Consider the following 15925-nt stretch of genomic DNA (forward strand, 5'->3'; position numbering starts at 1 on the left):
CCATGTACGCAAGGTGACGAGTGTGTACACGGGCGAAATGTGGAAATTATCAGTTTTAGCTATGTAGATTCCTTTCATGCCTTAATTGGGTTATCTTAACATGTTGCATTCATCATTCTTAGTCTATTTTCACATGTCTACTTGTCTTATTCTCTTACATGCTAATTTCCATACATGTTTAGTTGAAGTTCTAGTTTCCTTATTCCGTATTCATTACTTAATTTTTGTACTCTTTACTTAAAGTTGTTAAATCGTGGAATATCTTGTTGTTGAAATTGGTATTGAGATATAAAGGTCGTGATTCACATTAAGGCTAAGTGTTAAGTTGTGAAATACCATTCTGTGGAGTCGTTCATTCTGGTTGTTACTGTTGAGATTCTTGTGTACATTGTGGTTGAACCATGGGCTCTTTACTGTGAAAATATTATATTTGTTTGGTTGCTCTGGTAAGTCATGATATTGGGCAATTGAGGTACGATTTGTGATACGTTGTGATATTGATATGCATGCGGTAGTATAAGGTTTTGGGGTTGAAACGCATACGGTGAGATAAGGTGGGCTTGATACGCGTGGCTAGTAGGGGAAATACTAGAAGTCATGCGGTGTGATAAGGTGGGCTAAAACGCGGGATGCTATTTCGGAAAAATTATTTTCAAAACTAAATGTAAAGGCTCTCGGTGATATAAGCAAAGATTGCGAGTTATTTTTGTGATTTGGGACTACAAGGCGGTACATCGGTAGTGACCCTTTTTGGTCTTTATTTATTTGATGTACTTGTTTTTGGTTGTTGTTTCCTTTAACATGTTAAATTCTTGTTTCCTTTCGTGATGTATTATTTGCCTTAATTCTGTGTAGTTAACTTTTGGTGTACTCCTTACTTAATTCATTTCCTTTGTCATTTTATTATATTGTTAAATCTTTCTTCCTGTTTCTTATTGTTTCCAGTAGGGCCTTGACCTGACCACATCACTACTCTACCGAGGTTAGGCTTGAAACTTATTGGGTACCATTGTGGTGTACTCATACTATGCTTTTGCACATCTTTTTATGCAGATCCAGATACTTCCTACCAGTCCGGGGTGTCAGTGAGTAGAATTCATGCGTGGAGACTTCAACATACACCTGCCAGCGTCCCCAGGCCTCGGAGTGCCCCTCTACCTAGATTATTTTACTTCCTTGTCCTTATTTAGACACTATTGTATAGAGTTATCTAGTATCACTTCATAAAGCTTGTGACTTATATTTCACCGGGTTTTGGGAGTTGTACATGGTTAAGTTGCAGATTTTATTTTATATAATTGTTGAAGTTTTGAGACTTTAAATCATTATTTTAGTTATTCCTCATGTTTGTTAGGCTTACCTTGTCTTAGAGACTAGATACCGTCACGACATCCTACGGAAGGAAATTGGGGTCGTGACAAGCTGGTATCAGAGCTTTAGGTTCATAGGTGTTATGATTCACAAGAAAGTATAGTAGAGTCTCGTGGATCAGTACGGAGACGTCTGTACTTATCTTCGAGAGGCAATGAAACTGTTAGGAAAAGTTCCACTTCTTTGATCCCTTACCGTGCAAATTTGTTGACTTCGGGATTCTAAATATCTATCTTTATATTCTCACACAGATGGTGAGGACACATACAGCCAGATCGGATGACCAGACACTCGCGCCCCCTGCCAGTGCAACGAGTGGTCGGGGCTGGGGTAGAGGCCGAGGACGGGCACATGGTGCAGCCAGAGCACCGGCCCGAGTTGCTACAGAGGAGCCACCAATAGCTCCAGTTGGAGGACAGGCATCTGATGCGCCTGTTACTGCACCAGCACTTCAAGAGACCCTCGCCCAATTTCTGAGCATGTTTGGAACTCTAGCGCAAACAGGGTTGATCCCACTTGCTCCTGCCACATCTTAGGCCAGGGGAGGAGCACAGACTCCCGTCGTCCGTACCCTTGAGCAGCGGGTCCCAGAGGTCATACCAGTGTAGCCGGTCGCCCCAGTTCAGCCCGAGGTTAGGGCAACAACTTATGAGAGGGAGCAGCTCAGGCTTGAGAGGTACAAGAAGTACCACCCTTCTACTTTCAGCGGGATGGCATCAGAGGATGCCCAGGGTTTTCATGAGGAGTGTCATCGTATCCTCCGTACTATGGGTATTATGGAGTCTAGTGGGGTTGCTTTCACTACATTTCAGCTAAAAGGAGCGGTTTATCAGTGGTGGCGAGCATATGTGTCACGACCTAAAATCCACTATAGGCCGTGATGGCACCCAACGTCATTGTTAGGCAAGCCAACACTTAATTATTCATTTTATTAGTTTTAAAATCATGAATCTTATTTAGATAGAGAGGTCAGTGCATTAAAATAAATCGTAGTTACTTACAGTTAATTAAAATATAAAGTAAAGGTGTGCCAATGTAAAACAATCCAAAAACAACTTCTAGAACAACCCCCAAAACACGGGGTCATAAGTGCATGAGCATCTAATAGAAGGTACAATAACAATACAACATCTTTCTGGAATACAAGTTAGACAGGAAAATGTAAATAATTCTGATGGAGACTTTGTATGTTGCGGATCGTAACAAGGAGAGCAACTCACCGTAAAGTCCCTGCAATATCCGTGCATTTGCGCCCAAAAGACCACCAGAAATATATACCTGCACAATAAGTGTAGCATGGGTACGTTAATCAACGTATACCCAGTAAGTATCTAGCCTAACCCCGGAGAAGTAGTGACGAGGGATCGACATCAACACTTACTCATGGTCCAATAAATCAAATACAGAAGAAAGTAAGTAAGTATGAGTCATGGTAAATAAACAGTATAAGCAAATATAGGTACGTGGTACAATCCTCCTATGAACAGTAAACACAAGCTCTATTTTATTGGTTACCTCCTCAACCGGAGTATATATAAAATAGTCCCCACCCGATAGTTCATCACAACTCAAATCAGGAAAGCTCACGGACATGCTGGCTTCTTGTCAAATATTATGCATGATTCTGCCGAGGTGAATGGCTCGATCCCATAAGAGTGTATCATGAAATTGCCGAGGTGAACAGCCCAATCTCATAAAAATATTTTATAGAAATGCTGAGACGAACGGCCCGATCCCATGAGAGTATGATACTTCCGAGGTGAATAGCCTGATCCCATAAGAATATGATACTGCCGAGGTGAATGGCCAGATCCCATAAGAATATGATTCTGCCGAGACGAACGGTCCGATCCCATAAGAATATGATACTACCAAGGCGAACGGCCCGATACCATTAGAATAAGAAGACTTAATGGGTCATTGACCCCACCTCACGAATATACATGTGAGTTATGAAATTTAAGGATGTTTTTCGATGAAAACGCAAAACACGGGAAAAATTCGTACGGGAACACAATTATTACGCAGCTAATCAAGTAGCTCGTCAAATCTCTACTATAGTGAGTCCAACACTCTATGCAAGCCTAGTCTCAAGTCGCAATATGAAATAAATGAATTAAATAGGAAAGGATAACTCAAATAGTACAATTAAAGCATAGCGTGAACCTAAGACTATTCGGACATAATCAGGAATTCTAGCATACGCACGGACACTCGTCACCTCATACGTGCACAGATCCCACAACATGTAGCATACAACAAGAACAACACCCGGGGGTAAATTTTTCCCTCATAGGGTTAGACATAAGACTTACCTCACTCCGAAGTTCCGTAACCAGCACCAACGTCTCTCTAACACCTCAAACCGATGGTCATCAATCCAAAACTAGTCAAACAATGTGCAAATCAATCAAAATATACCCCAATGCGTATAATTTAACGATTTATAATGATTCCTAACTCCACTCGAAAAGTCCACAAATTCAACCCTTGGGCCCACTTGCCCAAATTCCAAATATTTTTGAAGATAAACATTAAACATAACATTACAAACTCAAATATATAATTTATTCTCAATTCCATGTCCAATTTCATGGTAAAAATCCAAAAATATCAAGTTCTAGGTTTTCTTGAAAAGCTCCATAATTTCTACATAATTTCATGAATTTATAAGCCTAAATTCGTATATTTAACTCACAGCTTGTAGAAATCACTTACCTCATGATTGACGATGAAAATAACGCTCCAAAATCGCTCCAGGATCAGCTCACAAGGAAGAAATGAGATGTAAATGAGCCAAACCCCGTACTTAACAAGGCATTTCGCCCAGTGATCATCGCACCTACAGTCACTTGACATCTACGGTCCCGCAGGTGCAGTCTAAACATCGCATCTGTGAACACCCCCTGCCTTCAGCACTTTGCTTTTGCGGATGAGGGTCCGATTCTGCGGGTCTACTTCTATGAAATTCCTCCGCTTCTATGCTTCTTCATCCCAAGGCCCTTTTCCGCTTCTGCAAAATACACTTCACACCTACGCTTGAACCTTCACATCTGCGAAAAACCACTCCTCTTTGCCTCTTCGCTTCTGCGCTCCATTGACCGCATCTGAGAGCTCGCAGATGCGGAAATAGGCTCGCTCCTCTAGCCAATGCCCAGCTCACCTAGAATTGCTTCTACGATCCCCTTGGCTGCTTCTGCGGCTCCGCACCTGCGGCCAAAACCTCGCAGGTGCACATACACCAGATCTGCTGCCACTAAAAATTGCATAACGCCAAATTCTCACTCCGATTTCAATCTGAATCTAACTTGAGGCCCCCTGGACCCCATCCAGACATATCAACGCTTCCCAAAAATAAGATATGAACTTAGTCAAAGCCTCAAATCACATCAAACAATATCAAAACTATGAATCAACGATCGAAACCTTTCTTAACTTTTAAACTTCGTCGAACGCGTCTGAATTATGCTTAAATATTCCGGAATGACGCCAAACTTTATGCACAAGTCATAAATCACAATGCAAACCTATTCCAAGGCTCAGAACCCCGAACAAACATCGATAACAATAAAATTCACTTGAAATCAACTTAAGAAATTCCTAAACTTTCAAAATACCAACCTTCGATAATAGGCGTTGAAATAATCCCGGACCACCCGATACTTGACCCGAACATACGCACAAGTCTGAAATCATCATACAAACTTATTGGAACCTTTAAATCCCGATTCTAAGATCGTTTACTCAAAATTCAAACCTTAGTCAACTCTTCCAACTTAAGGCTTCCGAATTAAGAATTTTCCATCTAAATCAACTCCGAACTTCCCGAAATTCAATTCCGACCACACGTACAAGTCATCATATATGAAGTGAAAGGATAAACGTTTGTGACACTAGAAAGAAAACACCAAGGGAAGAAAAACATGGAAATATCATTGAGAAATTCCTTTTGGACTGGCCGCGATAATTTCTTGAAGTTCATCTAGTTGTCGACCATGCTTTGTTTCAACTTTGCGCACTCCTGTCAAAAAAATTCATATCTCAAGCTAGGAATCTCCAAATTGCAATCCGTTTAAGCCGTTAGAAAGTAAACTCAGAGACCTGCAACATATATTAATATTTGTTGATTCTGTCGTCTGTTGAGCCCACTTTCTATCTCTATGCCCTCTGAATTGTCCTACGAATGTTGTTGTTTTCTTACAGTCTTGCATATAGTAGCTTTAGCTATCATGCTTCCTAAATCATATCTCTTCATTTATTTCATTTGCAGAATTGCAAAGGAGTTCAAAGGGTCTGGATATCAGACTGAGATGTCAGGTGTGGATCTATTGAAGTTTTGAGCACACAAAATCTCTATGAGAAAGAAAGAATTATTGTAATAAGTCATCATGAGAGGCTATTAAGATGTGTTTCTGGGGCTCTCTGACAGGTGGATAGGCCTAGTTACAAGGGAAACTCTAGCGAAATTTTTGGAGATTTTGGGAGTTAGTCAAATTTGGAGCTTCCTGAAAGTGGTATGAAACAAACTGAGTTGCATAAGATGCTAATGACAGAGTTTTACGCTCATTCGAGGACGAATGATCCTAAGCGGGGGAGAATGTAACACCCCAAAAAAATTTCGAAGTACTTAAGTGTAAAGCCTGGTAAAATTTGCAAAGAAAATAATGTTTCATGGTGCCGAAATAGGCTTACGTGTTTAAAGATTGTAGAAATTGCTCGCCGTGGCTCGGACTTTTTGGGTTGAACAATTCATCGGAAAGTAAAGAAAAATATTTGGTAGAAAAGTGCATTTCTGCGGTCCATTATGCGACCGCAGAACCACTCTGCGGACCGCATAATGGCCGCAGAGTGAGGCAGTTGATTGGGTCAGTTGGAAGCAACTATGCGGTTGACTATGCGACTGCATAACTGTTATGCGGTGCATTATGCGACCGCATAACAGTTATGCACACCGCATAGTAACCGCATACACAGACAGTTTTTTTGGCTATTTTGTAACCAAATATGTGACCGATATGCGATCCGCATACCGATTATGCGATCGCATACCTTGTTCCGGAGCTCCATTTTTGGGTTTTTAAAACCCGACCCTATTTCATTAAATACACTCTTTGGGCCATTTTTGAGTCATAATCTGAAATTTTAGAGTGAGAGAGAGTGCCCTAGAGTGAGAAGGTGTTTTTCCATAATTTTTCTTCAATTCTTGCTCAAGTTTTGGAAGATTAAGAAGGGAAGCTTACTAGATCTTCATCCTAGAGGTAAGATTCTACACCCTAAACCCTAATTTCTAAATTTTCTGAAAATTGGTAACTAGCAAGATAAATTTTTGGGCATGAGAGTTGTTTATTTTACATGCATGTGTTATCAAAAGGTGTAGGAAGATTGTTGAGCTAAAATGGTAAAGATTGGGTTGTGGGATGATGAAGTCCTTCATAAAAAGTACATTGAAACGTTATGCACACCTATTGTTTGATAAAATTCTCAAGTGAGCTAGAACCATGATCATCTTCTTAATCTTGATTCAATTTGTTATATTTCTAAAATAGATTTACGTCGCTAATAATTCCGGAATGTTTTAGAGTGTAAGGAAACTCAAGTGAGTGTATGTTGGCTAAACTCTTCTCTTAGAATTGAATCCCACGATATTCATGTAAATTATGTAAGTCCCGAGTGATTCATTATGAAATTGGCTATTCCGAGTAAGATTGGGTTGAACGATATATGTTCAACAAGCATTACAAATGCTCTATTCATGTTATGCTACCAATTGAGGATGTGTTAAAATATGGGCTGTGCATTAATAATGTTTCGACCTTAAGTCAAGTTCAAATGAAGGCTATTATGCCAAATTTTGTGAAATATCTCTATGTGCATTAGACTCTAAATTGCTCACATGTGTACTACACACTTTGATTTGAATTGTGTTTGTTGTTGATGATGAGGATGATATTTGAAATTGATAATGTGAGCATGAAATACCGAATATGGCCAACGTGCCAAGAATGATCTTATAATTATGGCCACTAGTGCCAATGAAATGAAAAGATGTGAAAGTATTATGAAATGCGATGATTGATATAAAAAGGTTGATGTCTCAAATAAGACGGCCTAGCCGATCGGGTCGTGATCGGACACCATGCCGCACACATAGTAGTGATTGTGCTGGAAATTGTAATTGAAATGGTAATTGTGGTTGATGTCCCTAATGGATAGCCTAGCCGATCGGGTCGTGATCGGACTCCGCGTTAAAGATGGTGGTATTGATATTGAGAAAAATTGTGGTTGATGCCTCTAATTAGATAGCCTAGCCGGTCAGGTCGTGATCGGACTCCGTGCTGAGAGTACGGTGGTACTAGTTTTGTGAATAATGGTATTGTGGATAATGGTATATCGATACTAAAAATCTCCCAATGTTAGATGTGGAAATTAATTTGAACATTGTTTTGATCCTAAATTGAGGTTTGATGTTGATTAAGTCTTTCATTGATATTATGATAATCTTATTTGTATTATTTGTCATTCTATTGAGGGGGTGTTTAATTATACATACTAGTGCTATTCGACGGTACTAACATCCCTTTTGTTCGGGGGCGCTGCATCTTTAAATGGATGCAGGTGGTTCCACAGCAGGAGATATTGATCATTGATAGCAGTGCACCTTCTTCCCAGCTGACTTCGTGAGCCCCACTTCACTCCGGGGTCATAAATCTGTTGTACTTAGTGTATTCTGTTTAAGGTATAGCCGGGGCCTTGTTGCCGGCATTATCATTGCACTCTTCTTTATCTATAGAGGCTCCGTAGACATAGTGTGGGTTATGTATTGGTGCTGGGGAAAGACAAACTATGTTATGTTGTGGATGTATTACTTGTCCATTTTAGACTTTAAAAATGATGAAACTATTTGAAATGAATTGGTATTGTAGACATGAACACATTTTCGTCTAATTAATGATAATATGTATTTTCTCTACTCATGGATGAGTTTGGGTAGAATAAAATCTAACAGGCTTGCTCGGTCGGGTTCACTCGGTTGAGCGCCGGTCGCGCTCCTTGGTTTTGGGGCGTGACAAACTTGGTATCAGAGCCTATGGTTTTAAAGTGTCCTAGGATATCTCAGAGCCGTGTCTAGTAGAGTCCTTATTATCGGTATGTTGTCGACCATATCTATAATTAGGATGCTACATGGGCATTTAGGAATAATACCTTTCTTTTATGTTCTTGATCGTGCGATAAAGCTTGTTGTAAGATTGTTCCTCCTTTAACTCCTGAGTTGCTCTAATTTTCAGTACATGGCACCTAAGAAGAAGGCAAGAACTGGCCAAAGAGCCAATGTCACCCTAGGAGTGACAATTGATCATATAATTGATGATGCGGGTGAGCACCCGAGGAGTGAGAATATTCCTCCAGTTACTACACTGCCTGACTCTACTACAACTGATCAGACCGCACCTGTCCCTACACCTACTGAAGGTGCAACAGTCCCTCCAACTGATATACCAGTTCCATCTCTAGTTCCAACTTCCGATTCTGGTGTTTCTGTTATTGATCTTAGGGGAGCCATACAGATGTTGGCTCAAATAGTGGCTTCCCAGACCTAGAGGTCAAATGTTGCACCCATTTCTTCCAGTCAGCCAGGGGATTCTACTGGTTCTAGGGTGAACAAGTTTCTCTAGTTGGATCCTCCAGTGTTCACGGGTACTAACCCAGAGAAAGATCCCCAGGATTTCATTGATGAGAGGCATAAGACTCTCAGAGTTATGCGTGCTACTGAAACAGAGGCGGTGGAATTGGCCTTCTACCGCCTCAAAGAAGTGGCATATTATTGGTTTGAACAATGGGAGGAGTCCCGTGAAGAAGGGAGCCCTCCGGCCAGGTGGGATGAGTTTGCTGATGCCTTCATTGATCATTTCTTGCCTGCCGAGACTAAGGCAGCCCGTGTTGCTAAGTTTGAGAACTTGAGGCAAGGTAGCCTGAGTGTGTGGGATTACCATATGAGATTCGCGTACTTGTCTAAATATGCTATTTACATGTTGTCCACTATGGAGGCTAGAGTTCGCCGATTTGTGCAGGGCCTTAGTCCCTTGGTAATTAATGAGGCTGCTACAGCAACCTTGAATTCTGATATGAACTATGGAAATATGGTGGCATTAACTCAAGCCACCGAGACCCGCAAATTAAGGAACAGAATAGAGCGAGAGGGTAGTAATAAGGCCCGGTCTACGGATAACTTTGGTGGTTCTTCAGGTGGTGGCAAGTCAACATTCAGAGGAGGGTCGTCAGGTCCATCGCAGTCCTTTGCTCAGTCTTCGACTAGTGCCCCGCCATCAGGGCCTAGTCAGTAGCAGCAGTGGAGCCGTTTCAGGCCCAGTCAGGGCAACAGGGGATCCAATCAGTAGGGTCGTCAATGTGGTAGATTCTAGTAGCAGAGAAAGCCCACATGCCCTAGGTGTGGAAAGATGCACCTAGGAATATGCTACATGGACTTACCCATATGCTACGGATGCGTATTGAGGGGTCACATTTAGAGGGATTATCGTTCGTCCTGCCAGGGTGCGGGCAGGGGCATGGCACAGCCAGCCAGTTCTGCAGCTACTACATCCGCAGCACCTCCTCCAGCTCGAGGCACTCCAACACTCACAGGGTGTGGTGCAGCTAGGGGTGGAGCACAAAGTTCGAGAGGATCCTGCCATTTCTATGCTATGAGGGGTCGCCAGAATTCGGAGGCTTCTCCAGATGTTGTCACAGGTATATTGACTGTCTAATCTCATGAAATATATGCTCTTATTGATCCCGGTTCCACTTTGTCATATATCACACCTTATGTTGCTATGGAATTTGGGATAGAACTAGAACAGCTTTATGAGTCGTTCTCTGTATCTACTCCGGTTAGTGAGTCTGTTTTAGCCACGCGAGTTTATAGGGATTGTGTTGTTACGTTTCGTGGTCGGGACACCGTGGCTGATCTTATTGAATTGAGAATGGTCTATTTTGATGTGATAATGGGGATAGATTAGCTTTATTCTTATTTTACCAAGCTTGATTGCCGAACCAGAACTGTTAGGTTCGAATTTCCAAATGAGCCAGTTGTTGAGTGGAAGGGTGATGATGTAGTGCCGAAGGGTAGGTTTATTTCTTACCTAAAGGCCACAAAAATGATCAACAAGGGATGTATTTTCCATTTGGTCCGGGTTACGGACACCGATGCTGAGGCACCTACACTTGAGTCCGTGCCTGTTGTGAATGAATTTCCGGGAGTCTTTCCGGATGAACTCCCTGGGATCCCACCAGATAGGGTGATTGATTTTGGGATTGATGTGATGCCAGACACGCATCCTATATCTATTCCACCTAACAGAATGGCACCGGCAGAACTGAAGGAGCTAAAGGAACAATTGAGAGATTTGTTAGAAAAGGGTTTTATCCGGCCAAGTGTGTCACCTTAGGGCGCATCGGACCTTTTTGTGAGAAAGAAAGATGGGTCACTGAGAATGTATATTGACTATCGGCAGCTTAATAAGGTAACAATCAAAAATAAGTACCCACTGCCAAGGATAGATGACTTGTTTGATCAATTGCAAGGTGTCAGGTACTTCTCCAAAAATCGATTTACGATCCGGGTATCACCAATTGAAGATCAGGGAGCGGGATATTCCAAAAATAGCTTTTAGAACCCGGTATGGGCATTTTGAATTTCTAATAATGTCTTTTGGGCTAACAAATGCTCCAGCAGCCTTCATGGATCTTATGAATCGCATTTTTAAGCCATTCCTTGACTCATTTGTGATAGTGTTCATCGACGATATTCTTGTATATTCACGAAGTCAGGAGGACCATGCTGACCATCTCAGGGTAGTTCTGCAAACTCTACATCAGCACCAGTTATGTGCAAAGTTTTCAAAGTGTGAATTTTGGCTTGAATCAGTCATATTCTTAGGTCATGTAGTTTCTAGTGAGGGAATTAAGGTTGATCCTCAGAAAATTTCAGCTGTGAAGAATTGGCCGAGGCCTACAACTCCAACAGAGATTCACAGTTTCTTAGGCTTAGCTGGATATTACAGAAAGTTTGTGGAGGAGTTTTCTACTCTTGCCTCTCCATTGACTAAATTGACGCAGAAGGCAATTAAGTTCCAATGGTCATATGCTTGTGAAAAGAGTTTCCAGGAATTGAAAGTAAGATTGACTACGGCATCGGTGTTGACTCTACCAGAGGGTATAGATGGATTTGTGGTATATTGTGATGCTTCAAGAATCGGGCTTGGATGTGTATTAATGCAACATGGGAAGGTGATAGCTTATGCTTCTAGGCAACTAAAAAATCATGAAAAGAACTATCCAACACATGATTTAGAACTTGCGGCGGTGGTATTTGCATTGAAAATTTGTCGTCATTATTTATATGGGGTCTATGTGGATATATTCACGGACCATAAAAGACTTCAATATATTTTCAAACAGAAGGAATTGAATCTGAGGCAGAGAAGATGGCTTGAATTACTCAAGGATTATGACATTGATATTTTATACCATCCGGGGAAGGCTAATGTTGTGGCGGATGCTCTTAGCCAAAAATCTATGGGTAGTTTGGCTCACTTGGAGGCGTATCAGAGGCCATTAGCCAAGGAAGTTCACCGATTGACTAGTTTGGGAGTTCGTCTTACGGACTATAGTGAAGGAGGGGTAATTGTGCAAAATAGGACTGAATCATCACTTGTTGTGGAAGTCAAAGAGAAGCAATACAACGATCCATTATTGGTGCAGTTGAAAGAGGGGATTCATAAGCATAAGACCATGGCCTTTTCTCTTGGCATGGATGATGGTACACTAAGGTACCAAGGGCGACTCTGTGTTCCAAATGTGGATGGTCTTCGGGAAAGAATTATGACTGAAGCTCACACTTCTAGGTATTCCGTGCACCCAGGTTCAACGAAAATGTATCATGATCTTAAGGAAGTCTATTGGTGGAATGATATGAAGAGGAATGTGGCGGATTTTGTGGCAAGATGTCTGAATTGTCAGCAAGTGAATGCCGAACACCAAAGGCCTGGTGGGTTGGCACAAAACATAGAAATTCTAATGTGGAAGTGGGAAATGATTAATATGGAATTTGTGGTAGAATTACCGCGCACTTCGCACAAGTTTGACTCAATTTGGGTAATTGTGGATCGGCTCACGAAGTCATCACACTTTTTGCCGGTTAAGTCTACCAACACAGCGGAGCAGTATGCTCAGTTGTATATCAAAGAAATAGTCAGGTTGCATGGCACCCCAGTTTCCATCATTTCTGATTAGGGGGCACAATTCACTGCTAATTTTTTGAAGTAATTCCAGCAAGGTTTGGGTACTCAGGTGAATCTTAGTACAGCCTTTCACTCGCAGACTGACGGGCAGGCAGAGCGGACTATTCAGATGCTTGAGGATATGTTGTGTGCTTGCGTTCTAGACTTCAAAGGTAGTTTGGATGATCATTTACCACTCATAGAATTTGCCTATAACAATAGCTATCACGCTAGCATTCAAATGGCATCGTTCGAGGCTTTATATGGTAGGAGATGTAGATCTCCCATTGGGTGGTTCAAAATTGGGGAAGCAGTGTTGATAGGACCAGACCTCGTGCATCAGGCCATGGAAAAAGTTAAAATCATTAAGGAGCGGTTGAAGACTGCTCAGAGTCATCAGAAATCCTATTCGGATGTTCGTCGTAGGGATTTGGAGTTCAAAGAAAATGATTGGGTATTCTTGAAAGTTTCCCCCATGAAAGGGGTAATGCGATTTGGTAAGAAAGGGAAATTGAGTCCGAGGTATGTCGGACCGTACAAAATTATTTAGAGGATCGGTGAGGTGGCGTACAAGGTTGAGCTACCACCTAAGATGTCATTAGTACACCCGGTATTTCATGTGTCTATGTTGAAGAAAGTAGTTGTAGATCCGACACTCATTGTTCCGGTTGAGACTATTGAGGTAAATGAGAAATTGACTTACGAAGAGATTCCAGTTTCTATTATTGATCGTCAAGTCCGAAAATTGAGAAATAAAGAAATTGCCTCCGTGAAAGTGTTGTGGCGAAACCAAAAGGTTGAAGAGGCTACTTGGGAGGCCGAGGAAGAAATGAAGAAAAAGTATCCTTATTTGTTTGAATAGCCATGTATTTATAAAGTTGTGATCTATGAGAAATATTCTAAGAGTTGCTTTCTATGAATTTTGTATCATTTGTACAATTGGCGTTAAGGGTGTTCCTTTCTGGAAATATATTGCTTGTGAGACCACAGTTGGTGCTATTTTGTATTATGTTACGTCGTTGGATTATGTATGTGCTGTTAGGATGTGTTTCTGGGGCTCTCTGACAGGTGGATAGGCCTAGTTACAAGAGAAACTCTGGCGAAATGTTTGGAGATTTTGGGAGTTAGTCAAATTTGGGGCTGCCCGAAAGTGGTATGAAACAAACTGAGTTACATAAGATGCTAATGACGGAGTTTTACCCTCATTCAAGGACTGCTACCAATTGAGGATGTGTTAAAATATGGGCTGTGCATTAATAATGTTTCGACCTTAAGTCAAGTTCAAATGAAGGCTATTATGCCAAATTTTGTGAAATATCTCTATGTGCATTAGACTCTAAATTGCTCACATGTGTACTACACACTTTGATTTGAATTGTGTTTGTTGTTGATGATGAGGATGATATTTGAAATTGATAATGTGAGCATGAAATACTGAATATGGCCAACGTGCCAAGAATGATCTTATAATTATGGCCACTAGTGCTAATGAAATGAAAGATGTGAAAGTATTATGAAATGCGGTGATTGATATAAAAAGGTGAGGTCTCAAATAAGACGGCCTAGTCGATCGGGTCGTGATTGGACACCATACCGCACACATGGTGGTGATTGTGCTGGAAATTGTAATTGAAATGGTAATTGTGGTTGATGTCCCTAATGGATAGCCTAGCCGATCGGGTCATGATCGGACTCCGTGTTAAAGATGGTGGTATTGATATTGAGAAAAATTGTGGTTGATGCCTCTAATTAGATGACCTAGCCGGTCGGGTCATGATCGGACTTCGTGCTGAGAGTACGATGGTACTGGTTTTGTGAATAATGGTATTGTGGATAATGGTATATCGATAATAAAAATCTCTCAATGTGAGATGTGGAAATTAATTTGAACATTATTTTGATCCTAAATTGAGGTTTGATGTTGATTAAGTCTTTCATTGATATTATGATAATCTTATTTGTATTATTTGTCATTCTATTGAGGGGGTGTTTAATTATACATACTAGTGCTATTTGATGGTACTAAGGTCCCTTTTGTCGGGGGCGCTGCATCTTTAAATGGATGCAGGTGGTTCCACAGCAGGAGATATTGATCATTGATAGTAGTGCACCTTCTTCCTAGCTGACTTGGTGAGCCCCACTTCATTCCGGGGTCATAAATCTTTTGTACTTTGTGTATTCTATTTAAGGTATAGCCGGGGCCTTGTTGCCGGCATTATCATTGCGCTCTTCTTTATCTATAGAGGCTCCGTAGATATAGTGTGGGTTATGTATTGGTGCTGGGGAAAGACAAACTATGTTATGTTGTGGATGTATTACTTGTCCATTTGAGACTTTAAAAATGATGAAACTATTGGAAATGAATTGGTATTGTAGACATGAACACATTTTCGTCTAATTAATGATAATATGTATTTTCTCTATTCATGGATGAATTTGGGTAGAATGAAATCTAACAGGATTGCTCGGTTGGGTTCACTCGGTTGAGTGTCGGTCGTGTTCCTCGGTTTTGGGGCGTGACAAGCTGAAACCATCCTTATCGATGATTTTGTATGCGCCACTTGAATAGGATTCCTTCATAATATATGGCCCATCCCATTTTGAGCTAAACTTGTCACCTATGCGTTTGTTGAGGATTATGGGTCGTCAAACAGCTAGGACTAAGTCTCCCACTTGGAATGATCGTGGCCGCACTTTCTTGTTGAAGGCTCTAGCTAGTCGAGCTTGATAGCACTTTAATTTTTGTTGCGCTTTCAATCTTTTCTCATCCAAAGCCTCTAACTCTGCAAGGTGAAGTTGAGCACTCTCTTCAGATGTGATTCCTTCTTGGATTGCGATTCGCAGTGATGGAATTTGTTGCTCTAGTGGAAGGACTTCTTCTACGCCATACACCAAAGAGTAAGGAGTTGATTGTGTAGCAGTTCTGAAGGTTGTCCGGTATGCCCACAAAGCCTTTTCTCATGCCAGTCTCTCATGTTCTTTGCAACAACTTTCTTCAAAAGGTTACCAAGCGTCTTATTAAAAGCTTTAGCAAGGCCGTTGGCAGGTGCATTATACATTGAAGACTTATGTTGCTTGAAACCGAACTTCTCGCACAGACTCCTTACGAACTTGTTGTCAAATGGCATTCCATTATCAGTGATTATGTATCTTGGTATGCTATACCTAAAATTTATATTCGACTTGATAAAATTGGCAACAGTTTCCTTTTTTACTTCCTTGAGTGGAGCAGATTCAGCCCATCTAGAGAAGTAGTCTGTGCCAGCCAATATGTACAT

At 41.2% G+C, this 15925-nt stretch overlaps 1 protein-coding gene across 1 annotated transcript; it reads right to left on the reverse strand.

Moving 5' to 3' along the window:
• Positions 1–15526: 15526 nt before the first annotated feature.
• LOC107817290 (uncharacterized) lies at positions 15527–15925 on the reverse strand. Its single transcript, XM_016643091.2, has one exon. It carries the CDS (start codon positions 15923–15925, stop codon positions 15527–15529), a length of 399 nt encoding a protein of 132 aa, XP_016498577.2.

Source organism: Nicotiana tabacum, chromosome 9, assembly GCF_000715075.1.
Source record: "Nicotiana tabacum cultivar K326 chromosome 9, ASM71507v2, whole genome shotgun sequence".
Classification (NCBI taxonomy): Eukaryota; Viridiplantae; Streptophyta; class Magnoliopsida; order Solanales; family Solanaceae; genus Nicotiana; species Nicotiana tabacum.

Coding starts and splice junctions, on each gene's coding strand:
- LOC107817290 (XM_016643091.2), bottom strand. CDS start 15,925: ATGTACATATTGGCTGGCACAGACTACTTCTCTAGATGGGCTGAATCT.